This window comes from Leucoraja erinacea, chromosome 19, assembly GCF_028641065.1.
Source record: "Leucoraja erinacea ecotype New England chromosome 19, Leri_hhj_1, whole genome shotgun sequence".
Lineage (NCBI taxonomy): Eukaryota > Metazoa > Chordata > Chondrichthyes > Rajiformes > Rajidae > Leucoraja > Leucoraja erinaceus.
In genome coordinates, this window is record NC_073395.1 from 26,428,232 (window position 1) to 26,451,061 (window position 22,830).

Genomic DNA, 22,830 nt, shown 5'->3' on the forward strand with positions numbered 1-22,830 from the left:
ACACAGTAAAATAGCATTGTGGTGCAGCAGATAGTGCTGTTGCCTCACAGTTCCAGCAACCCAGGTGTGACACAGTGGCGCAGCATTATAGCCCCAGACACCCGGGTTCAATCCTGACTACAGGTGCTGTCTGTACGGAGTTTATACATTCTAGTGTGAATTTCGTGAGGATTTTCTCTGAGTGCTCCGGTTTCCTCCCCCATTCCAAAGATGTGGAGGTTTGTAGGTTGATTGCTTCTATAAAATTGGCCCTAGTGTGTAGGATAGAACTGGTGAACGGGTGATCGCTGGTCAGCACTGACTCGGTGGGCTGAAGGGTCCGTTTCCACCCTGCATCTCTAAATAAACTTTATGCTATTTTGTTGGCATATTTTACCCCAGTGGCAAAGAATATTCGCACCGATTTATGTTGAAAATGTATTTATGAGTATTGATAATTTTAACAAAACATTTATTCGAGAAAATAATGCAACATTGCACTTATTTAGTTACTTTAAAATTAGTGTAAAAAACAATATTGGATATTTTATAAGAAAATGTGAAATATGGCGAAGAGTAAAACCAAAAAATATATAATCTAGATTTTCATATTACTTGCAATATTATTTTCCAGAAAAAGCATTTATAATGATGCTGTTGAAAGCACAAGTTCCCTGCCAACCCAGACGAAGGTGAGTAAATTGTGAACAGTTTTGGGCCCCATAACTGAGGCAGATGTGCTGGCATTGTAGAGGGTCCAGAGGAGGTTTATGGGAATGATCCCAGGGATGATTGGGTTAACATATGAGGAGCGTTTGATGACACTGGGCATGTACTCTCTGCAGTTTAGAAAGGATGAGGTGGAACCTCATTGAAATTTACTGAATAGTGAAAGGCTGATAGAGTGGTTGTAGAGAGCAACTACAGCAGTGATAAGCAGTGAATAAAAGAAAGAGCTACTGTATTTGCAAAATTGACTAGCTCGATGGTGCCAAAGTCTTGACTGGAATAAGATAATTGCCTAAGGATCCATCTGATTTTACTTAACCTTATTTTGACATGTTGGTGGTGAGATACAATTCTAATTGTATTAAGAGAAAACCAATAGTATAGTAATAGGCCTGTATGGAGTGGATATGGAGTGGATGCCTCCACTAGTGGGAGAAACTCGAACCATAGCCCATATCCTCAGAATAAAAGAGCATACCTTTAGAAAGTAGATGAGGAAATATTTCTTTATTCAGAGGTTGGTGAATCTGTGGAATTCATTGTCACAGAGCTGTGGAGCCAAGTCATTGGGTATTTTTAAGGCGAAATTGACAGATTCTGGATTGGTAAGGGTGTCAAGGGGAGAAGACAGGAGAATGAGGTTGAGAGGGTAAGAAAGATCAGCCATGATTGCATGGCAGAGTAGACTCGATGGGCCGAATGGCCTAATTCTTCTACCATGACTCATGAACATATGAAGCAGCCACTTGCTTAATAATGCTAACTATCAGAATGTATTTATAACCTTTGAGAGAATGTTCAAAAGAAGAGTTGTAAAGATAGGTTGGAAAGAAATTAGGAACTGGCGGTTGTGTGCCCCAGAAATAAGGGGGGTTGGTGCTGGGGGAATAGGGGAAGAACCCAAGTGTTGTGATGTTGAATGTAATGGTGGAGGAATCTCTTGGAGGTAACCCTCTACACTTTATACTCTCGAAGCACAGAGATAACACCAGCTAATTAAACACATTTCACACAAAGGGTGGTGGGTGCATGGAACAAGCTGCCAGAGGTATTCGAGCCAGGGGCCATGACCATCCCAACATTTAAGAAACAGTTAGACAGGTACATGGATAGGACAGGTTTGGAGGGATATGGACCAAACGCAGGCAGGTGGGACTAGTTTAGCTGGGACATGTTTGCCGGTGTGGGCAAGCTGGGCCGATGGGCCTGTATCCACTCTGTATCACTCTATGACTGTATGACTCTAAATTACACATGTTGTTTACTTTACTATTTTTAAATGGAGACGTGTGGTTCCATAAAGCTACATGTTAAGAACTGGAGTGCATCTCACCTGACAAGACACCTCTAAATATTCAAACACCCTTTATTGGGAATTCAGGCACCTATAATAGCTTTTTTTTCATTACCTTTATTGCGAGGAGTGTCCCACTGGATACACAAATACCCCATAATCAATAGACAGAATAACTCTGTCTATAACCATATATTAGGTGGCAAGATAGCCTGTCTGCACACTTCCTTGATTTTAACCTGAAGGTTCCAATTTAATGCGACAGCAATCACACCAGACGAAAGAAGGGTCCCACCTCAAGCAGTCACGGTGGCATAGCGGTGGATTTGCTGCCTTACAGCAAAATGCAGCGCCAGAGACCCGGGTTCGATACCGACTACAGGTGCTGTCTGTATGGAATTTGTACGTGATCTGCGTGGTTTTCTCCGAGATCTTCGGTTTCCTCCCACACGTACAGGTTTTGTAGGTCAATTGGCTTGATTAATTGGCTTGATAATAATGTAACATTGTCCAAGTTGGCGATATGCAGAGTACTGCCCTGCTGAGAACAAAATTCGGAAGATTCCGAAGATTCAAAACATTATCTGTCCAAATCCCTCCACAGATGCAGACAGACTTGCTGAGCACCCTCGGGTGTTTGCGTTTTGCTTAAGATTCCAGCATCTATTTTGCATCTTATTAACATGTACCTATCGTTTCCCTGTGTGATTTACAATGGTGAAAAATTCAGGAAGTTCCATGCCTCGTAATTACATTTGAATAATCTGAATGATTGGTCTCATTTGTATTACTAGCTGCTAACTCAATGACACCTGAAAAACTTGCTTAACAACCCATAGCACCAGGAAAGACAGCAACTCTACTGCTGTTGTGCCGGCTTTAAAAACTATATAGAGTCATTGAGTCATACAGCGTGGAAACAGGCCCTTCAGCCCAACTTGCCCATACCAACCAACATGTCCCATATACCCTAGTCCAACTTCCCCGCGTTTGGATGATATCCCTCTGAACCTGTCCTATCCATGTACCTGTCTAATTGCTTCTTAAACGTTGCAATAGTCCCTGCCTCAACTAACTCCTCCGGCAGCTTATTCCACACAACCACCACCCTTTGCGTGAAAAAGTACCCCTTATATTCCTAGGGATATGGGTAGGGAAAGGGTGCGTTGGGGGAGCAGACCAAGTGCAACGGGTCTGCACTTGGTCTGGCATTCCTATAACATCTTTCTCCCTTCACCTTAAACCTATGCCCTCTGGTTCTCAATTCCCCCACTGTGGGCAAGAGACTCTGTGCATCCATCCGAATATTTAGTAATATATTCAATGTGAATTCATTAAAAATTCTGATGTTTATTAGTTTTTCACGCAAAATGACATAATTGTGTTAGAAGTTTATAAAATAAATCCAGGCATCTGTTACTCTTGATTGTCAGATTAACATTATTTCTCTAATTCATTTAGCAGCCTGGATTCACCTCCATGCCGATGTCTGTTTTCAACCTCAGCAATGCCATCATTGGCAGTGGACTCTTGGGCTTATCATACGCCATGGCCAACACAGGGATTATATCATTTGTGTGAGTATTGAAGGCTGAAATAGCAATATTACGTTTCATTGCTTTCTGCTGTGAATACCATCAAAAATACAGCCTATCCTCAAAAATAGCATCTTGCGGTCTCTTCCACTAAAAAGATAATTGGGTTGGTGGAAGAATTTGTAAATTTGTATAGCGGCTTTCACATCTTTGCGACATCTCAAAGTACATTAGAGTTTAGAGAGATACAATGCAGAAACAGGCCCTTCAGCCCACCGAGACTGCACTGACCACCCTTAGCACTATCTTACACACTAGGGACAATTTACAATCTTTACCGAAGCCAATTAACCTACACACCCGTACGTCTTTGGAATGTGGGAGGAAACCGGAGCACCTGGGGCATACCCACCTGGTCACCGGAAGAATGTATAAACTCCGTACAGACAGCACCTTTAGTCAGGATTGAACCTGGGTCTCGGGCGCTGTAGGCAACAACTCTAGGCAACATATTGGGAAACATATCTCCATTCTAATATAAAAAATGCAGCAGATGGTTAGTTTGCACTTCACTAATCTCCACAAGTAGCAATGTAGCGCCGACAAGTTAGTCTTTCACATCTCAGTGATGTTGATTAAAGGTTTTGGCAGGAGCACCAGCAATAACATACTTCCTGTTCAGTGTCGTCCCATTACATTTTTCACATTCCCTGCAAGAAGAGATAATTAATGCACTGCTTGTTTCACATTTCACATAACACGGCTTCTTCTTACAGCAGTGGTGTGTCAGCCTGGATTGTTGTTCTCAATTGCACCTACGATACTCTGAATCAGAAGCACAAAGGCCAACAATTGAACCATGGATAATATTGGTCCCTGATTTTAGGTGTATTTTTATTTTCAGGCTGTGTTTGAAACGTTCAAGTTTATGTTTTTTTAGATGTTAATACAATGGTTAATACATCACAACTGCATATTCAATTTCTCCTTAAAACATATTAGAGTTTTAGGGAGTCATACAGCTTGGAAACAGGCCCTTCAGCCCAACTTGAGCAGCACAGTGGGGCAGTGGTAAAGTTGCTGCCCACAGCATCAGGGACCTGGGTCCGATCCTCACCCACTGGTGCTGTATGTCCAAAGTTTGTATGTTCTCCCTGTGACCATGTGAGTTTTCTTGGGGTGTTCCAGTTTCCTCCTACACTCCAAAGATGGTGCAGGTTTGTAGGTTGCCTCTAATGTGTAGGATGTGAAAAAGTGATGACTTGGAACTAGTGTAGGGTGATCGATGGTCGGCATGGACTCAGTGGTCCAAAGAGCCTGTTTCCACCCTGGATCTCTAAACTAAAGCTAAAACGTGCTGATTCCGACCATCAACACTAGTCCTACCCACCCACGTTTGGCCAATATCCCTCTTAACCTTTCTTATCCATGTACGTGTCCGAATGTTGTTATAGTAACTGTCTCGTCTACCTCCTCTGGCAGCTCATTCCATATACATGCCAACCTCTGTGTGCAGTGATAAGAACTAAATGTTAGTAATAATCAACAGCAACTGTAGAGAGTGAAACAGGATGGATATTTTTGATCTTAGGAATTAGAAAAAAGGTCGGCATGGTGGCACAATGGTAGAGTTACTGCCTTACAACACCAGAGTCACAGGTTCGATCCTGACCACAGGTGCTGTCTGTACGGAGTTAGTACGTTCTCCCCATGATTTTTGTGGGTTTTCTCCGGGAGCACTGGTTTCCTCCTACATTCCAAAGATGTACAGGTTTGTAGGTTACTTGGCTTGGTTTAAATGTAAATTGTCCCTGGTGCATGTAGGATAGTGTTAGCGTGCAGGGAACGCTGGTCAGCATGGACTGAGTGGGCCGAAGGGCCTGTTTCCTTGGGGCTATGTCGCTTAATTAATCTAAGTTAAAAAGTTGCAAAAAAGGGGTAGAGAGAACAGAGGGAATACCTGTGGCAGAGTTGATCAAGGTTGTCCATACTTTAATTATCCACTGATTATTAACAGATGAAAGAGGGCATATAACAAAATAAAAGAAAATGGTGGTTCTGTGACTTGCAGAACACAGCAGTTCCTGAAAACCTTAAATGATAGAGAAAGCTAGGAAATCCTAGCAGGTCATACAGCACCTGTGGGTTGTTGAAAGACTGAGTTAATATTACAGGTCGACGATTTTTTGTCATTGGACATAAAAATGTCCAATGACATAAAAATGAAGAAAATGTTAAGTTAGTTTGCTTCGCCATGAATGCTGTCTGATTTGCTCAGTATTTCCAGCACTTGTTTTTTTCTTCAGAATTCTAGCATCTGCAATTTTTTTTAAAGAATTTCACCATCCTCTCTTTGGGGAGTAATTCCATGTGCATAGGAGTACAGAATGGTCTGGAATGTGATTTTAAATTGTTTTTATAAAGGGGTAAAGCAGAATGTTTTTTTGTAATAACTTAAATTGTAAAGGACAAGAAACGTACATATGAACATTCTAGTTTGAATTATATTGGGTCAAACAGTGCGTCAGCATTCCATCTGAACCGAGGTAATTAAATGTTAAAAAAATCGAGATTAAGATGAATTGAGGATATGCAGTTTAATCTGCATGTGGAATCATTCAATCAAAACTGATGTTTGTGATTTGCTGAATTTATTTGATGGTGTTGGTTTCATTTATAAAATGTTCATTAAATGAATAAAGTGACAGAATAGTCAGTATGCACATAGGAACCGAATGGAGATTAATGAACACTTCTAAGCTAAATGAATATTGAACAGCTCATTAGGCAACATTAAATTCAAAACCAGAAAATCCATTCAGTCTCTCAAATTTAGTAGGTGCATAAAATGAAATTGAGAGACAGAAGTCAATATTTGCCATATGTCCATCAATTGTTATTCATTGCACTTAGTCATTCACATGAAAGGTGGATTTTTTTTTGTCAAGAATTATGGATCACCAAATGAACATTTAATATCTTCTAAAAGTATGAATCTCTTATTGGAACTAATCCCGAAAGGTTAACTTCAGTGAAAAGGTCTATTCCACTATTCTATTTTGGTTTCTCTTAGACCTACTTTTTTACCATCCATATTCTAAATAAACATCCCACATTTTTTTTGAAGGATCGAAATATGACCTCACTTTCCTTTTAGTCCGATGTTAAATACCATTATGCTGCAGTTAGTTCAGTAAATTATTGAATCAAAAAATTGAAATCCTTTTAGTGATTTCTATCCTTCATCAGTTTATAATCTTAATTCATGATTTGTCCATTATAATGCTGCACAAAATATTGCCACAGACTCTTGTTATGCCTGGTAACAATCATTCTTTGGAATAGTTTCCAGAAGCATGCGTTCAAATCGCACCATGGCAGCTGGAAAATTCATGTAATTATACAAATCTTTAGTTTAGTTTAGTACAGTTTTTAAAGACACAGTTCAGAAACAGGCATTTTAGCTCACCGACACCAATCCCCATACACTAGCCCTATCCGACAAACTTGCGACAATTTACAATTATTACCAAAGCCAATATAACCAACAAATGTTGGCTCTTTAAGTTTTTTTTTCCACAGCCTGTGAATTAATACATTTTTAAAAATCACCAATTATATCCATAATTTCGTGAACAGAAATCTTGTTGCACAAATCCGGGTGGCACGGTGGCACAACGGTAAAGTTGCTGTCTTATGGACCTGTCCCACTTAGGCTATTTTTAAGCGACTGCCGAGAACTGTCATAGTCGTAGCAGGTCACTGAAAAGCCTGCGATTGGACCCCCCCCCCATCGATATAAAATTTGAAATAGAATCATTACTTTAACAACAAAATGTTTTAAATGAAGTCAGCATCGGCGACAACCTACGTCACCTGGTGACAACTACGACAGCACCTACGTCAGGAAAAGTCAAGCTACGCTCATTGGCATCAAACCCACTGTTGCTAACTGTCTCTGAAAAATGTTCAACATGTTGAAAATCCAGCAGCAACCGGAAAGATGCTACGACTATTTGGGCAGATTTGAGGAGATTACTCACGACCAAACAGGCAACACCCCGGCGACCATGTGGCGACAGCCTAGTCGCCTAAAAAATCGCCGAAGTGGGACAGGCCCATTACAGCACCAGGGACCCGGATTCAATCCTGTCTACGGGTGCTGTCTGTACAGAGTTTGCATGTTTTCTCTGAGACCTTATGGGTTTCCTCCGGGTGCTCCAGTTTCTTCCCACATTCCGAAGACATGTGGGTTTGTAGGTTAATTGGCCTCTGTGAATTGTCCCTAGTGTGCAGGATACAACTAGTGGACGGGTGGCGTGGACTCGGTGGGCTGTAGGGCCTGTTTCCATGATGTATCTCTAATACCTTAACTAAACAAAAAATCCCTTGTTGCTCTTTTGTGAGCTGGTTTCATGAATGTTAAGACCATTGAACATATTTGATGTCACTATTTCACTGTAATCAAAGGGGAAAAAGCCAGCTCATCTTTTATTCTTGTTTCCAAATACATGTCCCATAATTATCTCTTTGCAACAGTGGTTTCAGCTGAAAACAACATTTTGCGCAATGAGTTCTAAACGGATAATTTTCTTGTCTGGCATAAGCATATTAAAACTGTACCTTTCAGCTTTGCTATTTCTATATAAATACATTACCTCACATATCTTTAATTTCTGTTATTCTCCTGCCTAGTTGCTATGAGGAGATTTTAAATATTCTGTTGGACATCTTCCATATACTCTAAAGTACTTTAGTTTAGTTTAGAGATACAATGTGGAAACAGGCCATTCGGCGCATCAAGTCCGCACCGACCAGTGATCCCCGCACAATAACACTATCCTACACACACTGGGGATAATTTACACTTATACCAAGTCAATTAACCTACAAACCTGTACGTCATCAGCTAGAGTGCGATCCTGACCTCCCATCTACCACATTGGAGACCTTTGAACAATCTTTAATCAGGCTTTACCTTGCACTAAACACTTTATCCTTTATCTTTGCACTGTGACTGGCTTGATTGTAAACATGTAAGGCCTTTTCTTAGACTGGATAGTACGGAAGCAAAAGCTTTTCACTGTACCTCGGTACACGTGACAATTTTAAACTAAACTAAAATGAAACTAAACAAACCATTTAGTACCTTTATAAATATTATTTATTATTATGGTTCAAGAGAACTGTTACCATATCAACCATCACTTTCACTGTTTCTGCTCAGTAACATCTTGGGCTCTTTAAATGTTATTTTTGTATTTGCTCCAAACCCCTAGTCATACAAGTGTTCATTTACTTAGTTACCAGCTCTGTATGAGTAATGTTACATGAAATTAATGCTTTTGATCATCTACCATTGTAAATTGATTGCAAAACTGGCAGCCCCAGTGGGAAGTTATTTTGATGGGAACATATCTTAATAAGTTCTGTACATTCACACATCGATTATCAAAGATATGCCTAACATAATGATAGATTTGCTCCTCCCTTCATGGCGACAAATCATAGACCCAACCATTCGGCTCGAAGGGCCGAATGGCCTACTCCTGCACCTATTGTTTATAATTACTAACTTGCACTTTCTTACTTCCTGCTTTCCACAACTGCAGTCTTTTTAATTGCTATTTTGTTATTACTTCAACTTTTCCAGATACCCATCTATAGCTAACTTTATCACATTAAAAATATTTAACATAATAGTAAAACTATTTACATATTACTTGAAATTTCTATCTTGCAAGTTTTTTTAATACATTGTGTTCTCTTTTTATTTATTTATTGACTTCAAGGTGATCAACTGAAGGTGCACAATGTTAATATTCACCAGCTACATTTTAAGACACATTTAATTTATGTTCCAGCATATTATAAGGTAGAGATACCCAGAGCAGCATTGGTGGGACGAGGAACAAATTTTATATTTCAGGTCAAATACCTTTGATGAAACACTGGAAATTAAAAAATGCAGATTGTAGAAATAACAAATGAAAGCAGAGGATGCTGGAATACTCTGCTGTTCGTAATATTTGTGGGAAGAGAAACAAGTTCACATTTTAGGCTGAGCCTTTGTCAGAACTTTTTATATTTCCGTTGTGATGAAGGGTCTCAGATCTGAAAAGTGAACTCATTTTCTCTTTGCACGGATGCTGCCTGACCTGCTGAATATTTGCAGCATTTTCTGTTTTTATCATCTATGAAAGTTATTTAAATGATTTAGTTAGTTCACCACCTTTTTTTACACAAAGGGTGGTAGATGTATGGAACAAGCTGCCAGAGGAGGTAGTTGAAGCAGGTACTATCACAACATTTAAGAAACATTTGGACAGGTACATGGATAGGATAGATTTAGAGGGATGTAGTCCAACGCAGGCAGGGGGACTAGTGTAGATGTGGCAAGTAGGGGTGAAGGGCCTGTTTCCATGCTGTATGCCTCTACAACTCTATCTGACATCTATTAACATACCACTCACAGGAAGTGTTCACCTACTCCATAGTTCAAGTGTTAAACCAAAACCAATCAGGTTTGTAGAGCTAAAGGGCCAAGAAGATTTGAACACATTTATAGAATGTCCTCCTGGCAACCATGATAAAAGTTTCTCTCTCCACAGATGCTGCTTTGAGTATTTCTAGCTTATAATTAGGTGGAAAGCAGATTTTAGAGTTTAAAGATACTGCGCGCAAACAGGCCCATCGAATCCATGTCGACCAACGATCACCTGTACAAAGCAAGACCTTTCATTCTACTCCACTTGTACACATGACCTTAAACTCAACTAGACTTGGATAAAAAATAGCATTTGAGTTCCAGTTAGTAATCATATATTACTGGCATTGGTGGAAGGTGTTGCTGCTTTTCAACTTCCTTGTTGCTCACTGTGGAGTTTGCTTCTTTAGTCTGCTTTGACACTTAATGAGAGGTGTTAAACATTATTTAGAAAACCGGTGACACCTACTATTTCACATCAGGAAAACTACCCATTAAATTACATTCTACCTAGCATTATAAGCCAAGGGGAGATTTTTCAGCATAAGTTTTCATCTTTTAGTGCAGTCTCAACAAATAATGTTTCTGTCCCCATCTCAACCCTGGAACTCATTGTGGGAAAAATAATGTTCAGTTTAGTTTTAAAGATCCAGCATGGAAGCAGGTCCAACCGTCCACTGATTACCTATTCACATTAGTTCTATGTTAGCCCACTTTTGCATCCATTCCTTCCAATTTAGGGGGCAATTTACAGAATTAGCAGAAGGAAACCGGAGAACTTGTGAGTGGCCGTGACTACGTGGGTTTGCTCCGGGTGCTCAGGTTTCTTCACACGTTCCAAAGACGTGCAGGTTTGTAGGTTGATTGGCTTCTGTAAATTGTCGCTAATGTGTAGGATATAACAAGTGCAGGGTGGCCACTGGTTGGCATGGACTCAAGGCCGAAAGACCTGTTTCCATGATGTATCTCTAAACTAAACTAAACCCATTTGCCTACATTTATGCACATGTTTTTCTCTACTATTATTTCCTTTTTTCAAAAAACCTTCAAATGAAATTAGCAGAATGAATATGAGAAAAAAAACTATGGTTATTTTCAGCATAGAATTAAAATGTATTTGTATTTTTACAGATTCCTTTTAGTTGTCATTGCACTGATGTCATTGTATTCAATTCACCTCTTGCTCCAAACTTCAGTGGAAACGGGTAAGTAGTACTTTCTTTCAAGAGCACTTGGTCATCTTTGTCAAATTGTCCAGTCTTCATGTTTAAGTAAACAACTAACAAACCAAATTGAAGAAAGGTCTAAAGAAGAGACGCATCATGAAATGTCAGCTATCCATGTCTCCATATTTCCGGAAATGTTGCCTGAACCACTGAATTACTCTAGCACTATATGTCTTTTTTTGCAAACCCACTTAGTTACTTTGGTTAGGCTGCATTTAGAGTATTGGGAGTAATGGGCCTGTCCCACCTACGTGTCCTTGGCACGCAAATTACGCGATCTCGTGGTCCCACTACAGGAAGGATGTGGAGGCTTTGGAGAGGGTGCGGGGGAGGGGGGAGGGGGTACCAGAATGATGCAGGAGGATTGGGGGATTTCAGTTACAGGAAGAGGTTGGATATACTTGGATTATTTTCTCTGGAACATTGGAAGTTGATAGAAGTATACAAAATGATGAGAGGCATAAATATGGTAGACAGTCAGAATCTTTTTCACAGGATAGAAATGTCCAATGCTAGAGGGCATTGCTGTAAGGCGAGTGGGGAATCATTTAATGGAATTGTGTGGGGCACGTTTTTTACACGGGGACTGATGGGGGCCTGGAATGCATTGCCATAGGTTGTGGTGGAGGCTGATACAACAGTGCCATTCAAGAGGCTTTTCAAAAGGCACATGGAAGTGCAAGTAATAAAGGGATATGGATTATGGATAGGCAGATGAGATCAGTTTAACAGCATAATGTTCAGCACAGGCAATGGGAGGTGAAGGGCCCATTCCTGTGCTGCACTGTTCTATGTAATTGTGCTCCTGCTTTTCAAACTTGAAATGTGATTGTGACCACACTCTGCACACCCACATATTCTCAGCAACCACATTATGTGTATGTTCGGTTTAAAATCTTCCGATATTTTTAAAATACAGAGCTTAAACATCTTAATACTTTCAAATATTATTGTTAGGAGACTTGCTATTTTAGCTGGTCATTATTATATGTTGTATAGTGGTGCAGTGGTAGAGTTGCAGCTTTACAGCGCCACAGGCTCAGTTTTGTTCCTGACTATGGGTGCGATAGGTACGGAGTTTGCATATTCTCCCAGTGACTGCGCAGGTTTTCTCCAGGTGCTCCAGTTTCCTCCCGCATCGCAAAGACATGCAGATTTGTAGGTTAATTGGCTTTTGTAAATTGTCCCTAATATGTAGGATAGAACTAGTGTACAGGTGATCATTGAATGGCACGGACTCAGTGGGCCAAAGGGCCTGTTCCCATGTTGTTCCTGTCTCATCACTAAGCAAAACTATACGAAGCTAAACTAAGTAGAAACGTTTAATATGCAACTATAAATAATTATTTTTTAAACAATCAGCCTATTAAATAGGCCTGTGAAGGAAAGATAAAAAGTAAAAAATTAACAGAAAATGAAATGATGTGATAGATTTCCAAAGTATTGATCTGGAGAAAATGATTTGAATCTCGCCAAAGCTGGGATTTTAATTTAACACAATACACGTGAGTGCCTATTAGTGACTATGAAACTAATAGATTGCCTTTAACACCATCCTAGTACACTGAAAATAAAATCTGCCACCTTGAAGTGCATGATTGTGTATTAAATATCCTAGTACAGGTACAACTACTGTAGTTCAAGAATGAATAATAAATGTTGATAACATCTACTTTTGAACAAATAGCAAAGCATAGCTGTGGACTATTTGAGTTTTATGTATTATAAAAATCTATCAATTTCATCTCTTCCAGCAAGCTGTTTATTTAATTATTTATCCACTGCTAGATTGGATTATCTGACACATAGTCAATAAGACGGGACAAAATATTCCTTTCAATACAGACCATCAATGTTGGTGAGAAAGGTGCAAGATCAAACAATAGAATTAAAAGCCTGGAACTTCCTAAATCCAGAAACCATAGGAGCAGAATTAGGCCATTCGGACCATTGAGACGGGCTAACCTTCAATTATGGCTAATCTATCTTTCTCTCTCATCCCTATTCTCTTGCCTGCTCCCCATAACCTTTGACACCCTTACTAATCAAGAACCTATCAACCTCTGCTTTTAAAATACCCAAAGACGGCCTCCACAGCCGTCTATGATTTGAATTACTCAACGCCACTGAAATGATGCATAACAAGAAATTTAAGTAAACTGAAAACTCAACACTAAAATAGAACCTGTTTACTTATTAATTATATTCTTCCAAGCAAGAGATTGCAGATAAAGTATATCTATTTATTTTCGGAAACATGTGCAATACTTGCTTTAGACTGATATTGATGAAATTGTTAATATTCCATCAATGAAGACTGACAGAAACTAATCTTTCATAGTTTTTCAAGTGAGATATCTTTAGGTAAATGAAAAGGCGCAGCAAATCTATCAGCCTGAAGAAGTGTCTATTCAGAAGAAGGGTCTCGACCCGAAACGTCACCCATTCCTTCTCCCCAGAGATGCTGCCTGTCCCGCTGAGTTACTCCAGCTTGTTGTGTCTATCTGCTGCAAATCCATTAACCATTTCACAGCATTTTAAACTGAGATAATATCTAAATATGTTGAACTGTTAAAATAACAGCTTAATATTTTAATATGTAAAACTGTTCCTGTATTTAGGTTCCATGGTTTATGAAACGCTGGGAGAGCTAGCATTTGGAAGACCAGGGAAATTTGCTGTTTTTGGATCGACATCACTTCAGAACATTGGAGGTAATATTTACAGAATTAAGAACTTTTATTTTCTCAAGTACAACATTACTGTTCAGTTCACTGGTTGTGTTTAGGGTCCAGGTTGTCAAAAGCATGACTGCTTATGATGGGACAATAAGAATATTGAATAAGTAAGAGAGAAATAATAAATAAGAATAAAGTGACTTAAGTTGTAATGAATGATATTTTCTAAAATATTCCTTTATGCTTTGCAATGTATTTCTAACAAATAGCAAAATAGGCGCAAAATTAAATGATGAATTAAAACTTCAATTTCTTTTGATGCAATCTTGAAAATGGGTTTCGAAGAAACTAAACATTATTTGTGTTTGTTCTATTGGTTGTTGAGAGTCTGTAATGAGAAGAATGGTACATATACATGCCTTTCCTGTTAATGTCACACTTAATCTGCCATAATTATGATCTGGTCAAGCTTTACTGAAAACAATCCAACTGTGGTAATCTGCAACTCACTCTGAACAATTCTACAGTCAGAAAATACTTTACACTGAGCGTCAATCTTAAAACAAGGTCAATATATTTGTGCAGAAAAAAAGAAAGTGAGTCTGTGGAATTTTCTGCCTCAGAGGGTGGTGGAGGCAGGTTATCTGGATGCTTTCAAGAGAGAGCTAGGTAGGGCTCTTAAAAATAGCAGAGTCAGGGGATATGGGGAGAAGGCAGGAACGGGGTACTGATTGGGGATGATCAGCCATGATCACATTGAATGGCAGTGCTGGCTCGAAGGGCCGAATGGCCTACTCCTGCACCTATTGTCTATTGAAATAAAATGTTCATTTGATTATCCTTTTATTTTAGCCATCTTGAGTTATTTACTAATTGTCAAGAATCAACTGCCACATGTCATCGAGTCCTTTATGTACCAAGCAGATTCTGAGTAAGTATAATTATATTATGAAAAAAATTTTAATTGAGAATTTCTAAAGTTCGTATGAAAACTATTTTGGAAAAAAACAAGAATCCAGATTGTTCAAATCATTATGGAGCTTCCACTGCAGAACATATTTTGGCAATTTAATTAACTTATTAAAACATGATTATTGACATGTTGTGAAGATCTTATAACTACAGAAATTCATCTTTTCATGTCGTGTAATAAAGTGATAGGGGTAGTATATTTTTTTCTGTGGAGGAAAATACTAGTCAGATATTTCAAAACGTATCTTTTAAATACATCAATGTCATTTTTATTGTGGCGCACTAAACCACGTGTGAGCCACATGTGGGGTTTAATAGTGAGATTAAACGAGAATTTACCAGTTTGAAGTTGGACCTGTATTTTATGAGGAGTTACGATGAGGGATTACGTGAAGAACCCCGCCAGGACGCATGCATGTCATTCTTCAAACCAGCGGTGTGAAATCGCAGATAACTGTAATGATTAAACATAGTAAGATTAGAGAAGAGATACCAGTTAAGTATATGATCAGGGTGGGAGCGGAGGGCACGTAATCCCTCATCGTAACTCCTCATAAAATACAGATCAAACTTCAAACTGGTAAGTTCTCGTTTAATCTTACTATTTTACTTCGGAGTCACGTGAGTGACTAGGTGAAGATTTTAAAGCTCTGTGATTTCATGCCGTGGAAACGAGTCCATGCATCACGTCTGCCTTGACTGTGAGAGGAATTGTGTTAACATAATTTGGACATGAATTCGACATTGAAATCATAAAAATTTTTAACACAAATTTATAACCCCTTTTTATGGGTTTAAATTAATTTACAGAACTTAAATTGTTTCTGCAAACGTTCCAGGTTTCATTACTAGTTTTTTATAAAATAATTGGAATGTTTTCCCCGCCAGACCATCCTGCTGACTTGAGGATTTGGTCCATTGGTACATACAACTGTATCGCTGCCGATGTAGCTGCAGCCCTGGTGGAAAGAGATTTTATAAATTAGTATCCACCCCAGCCTGTGTTAGCACCTGTTTCAGCCATCTTGAGATGGTCTGGACCATCACTCTTGGTGTGGTTGCTAGTGGCTGACCAAAATGTGCCTTTTCATTGCCTCTTAGGATATTCGCACTTGTGGACACTATTTTGCCCAGCTACCCCCCCCTGTGAAACCAGCGCAGGGAACATTAGTTTTGCTTCCCTCTCCCGCCCGGTCCGGTGCGGGAGTGAGTCGGGAGCGAAAGTCGGGCACAGCTCTTCCCATTACGGGAAATTAACGTGCCTTTGGTTGCTGCTGCCGGCTGCCCGTGACTCCGCGGTCCTCCCCAGCCAGCTTCACTAGCAGCATTTGTGGACACCACTTTGTCCAGCTTCCCCTCCTGTGGAAAAAACCCAGCGCGGGGAAACATTAGTTTTTTGCTTCCCTCTCCCGCCCGGCCGGGCCCTGGTGTGGGAGCGAGTCGGGAGCGAAAGTCGGGCACAGCTGTTCCCATTACGGGAGTTTAGCGTGCCTTAGGCTGCTGCTGCCGGTTGCCCGCGACTCCGCGGTTCTCCCCCGCCAGCTTTCCCGCAGCCTTCATGGATCCGGTCCATGTTTCCACCTAAAAGGTGAGTGGAAGGAACGCAGAGTCTTCTTACCTGCTGTTCCCGACTTTCAAATTCTGGAACGCAGAGTCTCCTTACCTGCTGTTCCTGGTTTTCAAATTTTGCCGCTAGGGGAACGTCGTTCCCCCTTGCTGTGACTTGTTGCAATGCGTGTAGCGATATGACACGCATGCATCCTGGCGGGGTTCTTCACGTAGTCACTCACGTGACTCCGAAGTAAAATCCCACCTTCTGGCTCATTCTTCATTTTGCACAATTTTTTTCAGGCAAATGCACAACTATTTTATAAAATTATTTATAAATTCTGCTTCAGGAATGGTTTTGTGCCAGAGAATTCCCTACATCAGCCATCGTTGAGTCGTAGAATACTGCAACTCAGAAGAAACCCATTCAGTCAGTTATGTCTGTGTCAGCTCTGTTGAAGGTGTTCAATTCATCCAGTTTGTAATTGTTTTCCCTCCAAGTGCTTATCAAAATCTTTTTGAATGTTACCTACTGAATCTGCTTTCACTGAGACTGCATCCTGAATCACAACTATGCTGCCTTAATATATAGCTTCACCTCTACTTCATGAGCCAATTCAGGATCATCAAGTTATTATCCTTCCACACAGAAGCAGAATTTTCCTTATTCATACTCTGAAATGTGATCTTTAATTTGAACACCCTATGAACATATTTAAAGGATGAACTCGCTATCACAAGCCACAAGGATTTGTGGGTGCTTGAGCAAAAATAACGCTGGAAGAACTCGGTGGGTCAAGCAGCATTTGTGTAGACAAAGGAAGAGTCCATTTTTGGGGTCCTGACCCTCCATCCAAACTGAGAATTTTGAAGGAAGGTAATCAGTAAGTAGCAGAAAGAGGAGGAGTGAGACATTGTTCGGAACATGATAGCTGGAACAGGATGAAGCAAAGTGTGTGGAGGGTGGGGGGCAGATGGGCAGATGGAGCCAGATATGGGAGAAGAAGGGACTAGTGTTGAAACAAATGTTCAAAGGGGTTAGGTGGAAATGTAAGAAGGAACTATATGGTGATGGAACTATATGGTGATTTTGGGACGGGAATGATGGTGATAGGGGTTGGTAGGTGATAGGTAAAACCAGATAAGGCAGGGATGAATGGCAGATGAAACAAGGTGGGGAGGGGACAATAGTAAATATGAACCAAGAGAGAAGAAACCTAGGTATATGAGTGATGGGTAGATGGAACCCCGTGGGAGAAGAACACTAAAGCTGACCTCCTTCATACGCTGAAATATGATCATTAATTTAAACATCCTATTAACAGTTAAAGTGTGAACTAGCTATCACATGACACAAGGGGTTGTGGATGCTGGAGCATAAATAATGCTTGAATATCTCTGTGGGTCAAGCAACATCTGTGTAGACAAAGGAATGGTCAACTTTTTTTTCAGGGAAGATAATCAGTAAGTAACAGAGGAGGAGGAGGAGGAGAGAGACATTGCATTCCTGGTAATGAGGTGGGGTGGGGTGCATGGAAAAGGTGAATAAAGGGAGAGAAAACCCGGGTAGACTGCTGGGCATGGAAAGGGAACAGAGTAGAGGGGGCTACCTCAAATTGGACAGTCTAATGGTCACACCGTTAGGTTGTAGGGTACCCAGCCAAATATGATGTGCTGCTTGTGTTTAGCCTCACCATGACAGTGGAGAAGGTTGGTGTAGGAAGCTCAAGATGGTCATTCAGACAGAAGACAGGTGCTCTGCTAAGCCCTTGTTACCTAGACTCATAACCCTCACTTCTAGATATTGGCCACCTTTCCTCCACACTTTCATCCCTGATGCAGGGTCACATCCCACAACATCGATGTTGCTTGACCCATTCATAAGTTCATCAGTCATGGAATCAGAAGTAGGCCATTCGGCCCATTCAGTCTTCTCCACCATTTAATCATGGCTGATCTGTCTATCCCTCTCAATCCCAATCTCTGCTTTAAAATTACCCAATGACATGGTCTCCACAGCCCTGTAGCAATGAATTCCACAGATTCACCATCCTCTGACTAAAGAAAATCCTCCTCATCTCATTTCTAAAGGTACCGGTACGTCCTTTTATTCTGAGGCTGTGCCCTCCGGTTCTAGACTCTCCCTCTAGTGCAATCATCCTCTCCACATCCACTCTATCCAGGCCTTTCACTATTTGGTAAGTTGCAATGAAGTCTCCTTCTCAATGAGTTCTTCCAACTGTTTGTTTTTTGCTCTCACTGGTTACCAACTGTTTGCTGTTCCAAGTAATAGAGGGTTACAGTTGTTTTCTCTGTTGTGAAACATTTTTCTTCAGTGCAGATAATAATGCACATTTCTCATTTCTTTCCAGAGTGTGGTACTTAAATGGCACGTACCTTGTTCTACTTGTGACTTTGGTCATCATCTTACCTTTGTGTCTCTTCAAGAACTTAGGTAGGTATCAAATGTCCTTGAAGCAATATATATTTTAATATGTATATATCATGTAAGAGGCTTTTAGATAGGCACATGACCATGCACGGAATAGAGAAATATGGATCATGTATAGGCAGATAATATCAGTTTAACCTGGCATCATGTTCAGCACAAACATTGTGGGCTGAATGGCCCATTCCTGTGCTTTACTGTTCTATGTTCTACCGTAAGATGCCAGAGATGGTGAAAATAAGGCTGGGTGTTCATGCTTCTAGTTTGCTGAAACAGTGGTAGACCTGTTGCCTCACAATGCCAGAGACCCAACATCGATCCTGACCACGGGTGCTGTCTGTGTGGAGATTGTACATTTTCCCCGTGATTGCGTGGGTTCCTTCGGGTGCTCCAGTTTCCTCCCACATCCCAAAGACGTGCATGTTTGTAGGTTAATTGGCTTCTGTAAAATCCCTCTTGTGTGCCGGTTGCGAAAGTGGGAAAACAGGACTACTGTACTGGGTGATCGATGGTCAGGCATAGACTCAGTGGGCCAAAGGGCCTGTGTCCATGCTGTTTCTCTAAAACAGCGTCAAGAGCACATCCAGCCTTGTATCTGCTTGAAATTACTTCTAATACAAATTAATTAAATCTCAAGGAGAGCACAATTTGATGAACATGTTTCTTCAATTGATGTGAGCAACTGGGTGGGGGTGAGATTTGGCTCCATTCCAGGTGTATTCCTTGGGTATATACCTCACTGCACCACTAACTGCTTGCTAAAACCTAATGGAAGGTTCTCTTCCCCATGAGAGCAAGTGGCAAACAAGGTAGTGCACCTCGCTGACGAAGAACTGAAAGAGGAAATGTTTATGTTATTGTGTTAAGTGTGACTAAAAAAACCATCAACTGCATTTGGTGACAAGTAATGAGCAAAATGTTGAGTAAACATGTTATTAAAAGATCAAAATGACTGGAAAATAGTGGCCAGCAAAATTAAAATGAGTGAATCCAGAGCACTCTCAGCAAATGATAGCCATATTCTTTATTTTAGAAAGTTTTAATATGTTGTAATCGTTTTTGTTAACTGTATTTCTTTCCTTTATTCTTCAAACCCCATCTCTGCAAGTGTAAATGGAACGGCATTTGGGCATGGAAATTCATTGCCGTTCGGTTTTAATTACACGCTTTCGATCAGTGCCGAGTTATCTTTCTGATCTAAATGTGGAAATCCCCACCTCTTCCTCTTCCTTAAATAAATTACTGTTCTGGTGACAACTCTGGTATTAATTTCCTTTTCGGCATGGGCAGAACTGATTATTATATTTTGGAGCTGTATGGACAGACCTCCGTGTCTTTTTTGTATTGCTGTTCATATCATTGTGAATGTGCTATTCCAGTAAAGACACGCTCTCGATCAGTGCCGAGTTATCTTTCTGATCTAAGTGTGGAAATCCCCACCTCCTCCTCTTCCTTAAATAAATTGCCAGCCTACTTCTTGGTAACACTTTTACTATGAGTCAGGCATCTGTGTGCTCATGTTTCGCTCTTATTTTGATCAGTAGACACAGAGGTGCAATACTGAGAGGGCTTCTTTGTTCAAGGGCAAGATGAGGTGTTGTATAAAAATGGATTTACATGATCACACAGAAGTGTTACAGGGCATAATGTGCAGTTTTCAAGATCCTGTAGATTATAACAATATTTTCAGTTTAGTTTAGTTTAGAGATACAGCACGGAAACAGGCCCTTTGGCCCACCGAGTCTGTGCCAACTAGCGATCCCACATAGACTGGCACATGTCCTACACACTAGGGAAAACTTACAATTTTTACCCAAGTCAATTAACATACAAACCTGTAAGTCTTTGGAGCAACCAGAGAAAACCCCACGCAGTCATGGGGACAACGTACAAACTCCATACAGACACCAATCATGGTCAGGTTCTACCCAGGATCTCTGGCGCTGTAAAGCAGCGACTCTACGGCTGCACCACCACGCTGCCATGTTAATAAAGTATAATAATGCTTCACTCGTCTCATTACCTTCGCTGTGATTGCACTGTGGGGAAATCCACTGATGGATTAAAATTGTGTAGATGAATTTTTTGATGCAAACATTTTGGCTGACTCTCCCAAATTGAGCTCACTGTTTCATTTCATTTTCATTTCCTTCTGAAATCAGCCAGGACTTTTTATTCTCCCTGCCTCCTTCTGTTATCATTCTGTTTTGACTTGATGTGTTCTACTAATTGATGACTCATCCACCGGAACACCAATTTAAGACACCGAACGCAAGGGCCAGAACACTGGGACAGATGTAGGAGAACAGATTAAATATTTTATCCAGTGATGAGGACTTTGAAGATGGGTGGGAGAGTGGAGCTGAGCAGACTAACAGATCAAAAGAGGTAAATTCTGCCATTGTTCATTGCAAAGCCATGCCATTGACTAGATGCAGAGAGAACTGATTCTGCAGACCCAGAAGTCATAGATTCAGGTTACAGGATAGTCATAGTGAATCATAGCAAACGGATATGAGGATAGGAGAAGGGAGGTTCTACTGCAGTTGTACAGGGCCTTGGTGAGACCACACCTGGAGTATTGTGTACATTTTTGGTCTCCTAATCTGAGGAAAGACATTCTTGCCATAGAGGGAGTACAGAGAAGGTTCACCAGACTGATTCCTGGGATGGCAGGACTTTCATATGAAGAAAGACTGGATACGCTCGGCTTGTACTAGCTAGAATTTAGAAGATTGAGGGGGGATCTTATAGAAACTTACCAAATTCTTAAGGGGTTGGACAGGCTAGATGCAGGAAGATTGTTCCCGATGTTGGGGAAGTCCAGAACAAGGGGTCGCAGTTTAAGGATAAGGGGGAAGTCTTTTAGGACTGAAATGAGAAAAACATTTTTCACACACAGAGTGAATCTGTGGAATTCTCTGCCACAGAAGGTAGTTGAGGCCAGTTCATTGGCTATATTTAAGAGGAAGTTAGATGTGGTCCTTGTGACTAAAGGGATCAGGGGGTATGGAGAGAAGGCAGATACAGGATACTGAGTTGGATGATCAGCCATGATCATATTGAATAGCGGTGCAGGCTCGAAGGGCCGAATGGCCTACTCCTGCTCCTATTTTCTATGTTTCTATGTCGTTTGGAAATGAGGAGAAATCTCTTCACTCAGTTGTTGGTGAGCCTGTGTCATTTCCTACCACAGAAGACTATGGAGCCTTGTTGCAGAATGTATTTAGAAAGGAAACAGATTTCATGATGCAAAAAGCTTGGTACATGGATAGGAAAGGTTAGAGGGATATGGGCCAAACACGGGCAGGTGGGACATGTAGATGGGGCATCTTGGTCGGCATGGCAAGTTGGGCTGTAGGTCTTGTTTCCGTACTATATGACTCTTTGACTCTAAGCATCAAAAGATGTATGAGTGGGAATATGGTACCAAAAAATAAAATAAGGAATAATGATTGAATGTCAGAGCAGGCTTCAAGGGCTGCATGATCTACTCCCACTCCTATTTATTTCACTGCATCTATGTATTCAACGGCTTCAATTAAGAATCAAAAATGCTAGAGACACTCAGCGGATCCCCGCAACATCTGTGAGTAAGCAAAGCAAAGATAATTTTTCAGTTTGAAGATCCTTCATCAGAACTGAGGAGACAATAAAAGTTTGTATTAGGGCAGCACAGTGGCACAGCAGTAGAGTTGCTGCCTTACAGTGCCAGAGACTCGGGTTTGATACCATCTATGGGCGCTGCCTGTACGGAGCTTGTACGTTCTTCCCGTGACCGCGTGGGTTTTCTTCAGGTGCTCCGATTTCCCCCCACACTCCAAACACGTACAGGTTTGTAGGTTAATTGGCTTCGGTAAAAAAATGTAAATTGTCCCTGGTGTGTAGGATCGTGCTAGTGTACAGGGATCGTTGGTCAGCGTGGTCTCAGTG

General features: G+C 40.7%; 1 protein-coding gene across 3 annotated transcripts in view; it reads left to right on the plus strand.

The window, feature by feature from the left end:
* Nucleotides 1-22,830, plus strand: part of LOC129706407 (sodium-coupled neutral amino acid symporter 1-like) — a 60,861-nt gene that overhangs the window by 21,714 nt on the left and 16,317 nt on the right. For 2 of the 3 annotated variants that reach the window (XR_008725053.1, XM_055650695.1), the window contains 6 exons: nucleotides 614-671; nucleotides 3,464-3,579; nucleotides 11,156-11,229; nucleotides 13,872-13,964; nucleotides 14,781-14,859; nucleotides 18,821-18,903. Coding sequence is in view for 2 of the 3 variants with exons in the window: in XM_055650695.1 (XP_055506670.1) it covers nucleotides 614-671; nucleotides 3,464-3,579; nucleotides 11,156-11,229; nucleotides 13,872-13,964; nucleotides 14,781-14,859; nucleotides 18,821-18,903 (503 nt within the window). In the remaining variant the exon portion in view is untranslated. The remainder of the gene's footprint in view (nucleotides 1-613; nucleotides 672-3,463; nucleotides 3,580-11,155; nucleotides 11,230-13,871; nucleotides 13,965-14,780; nucleotides 14,860-18,820; nucleotides 18,904-22,830) is intronic. The other variant, XM_055650696.1, reaches the window with a different exon arrangement.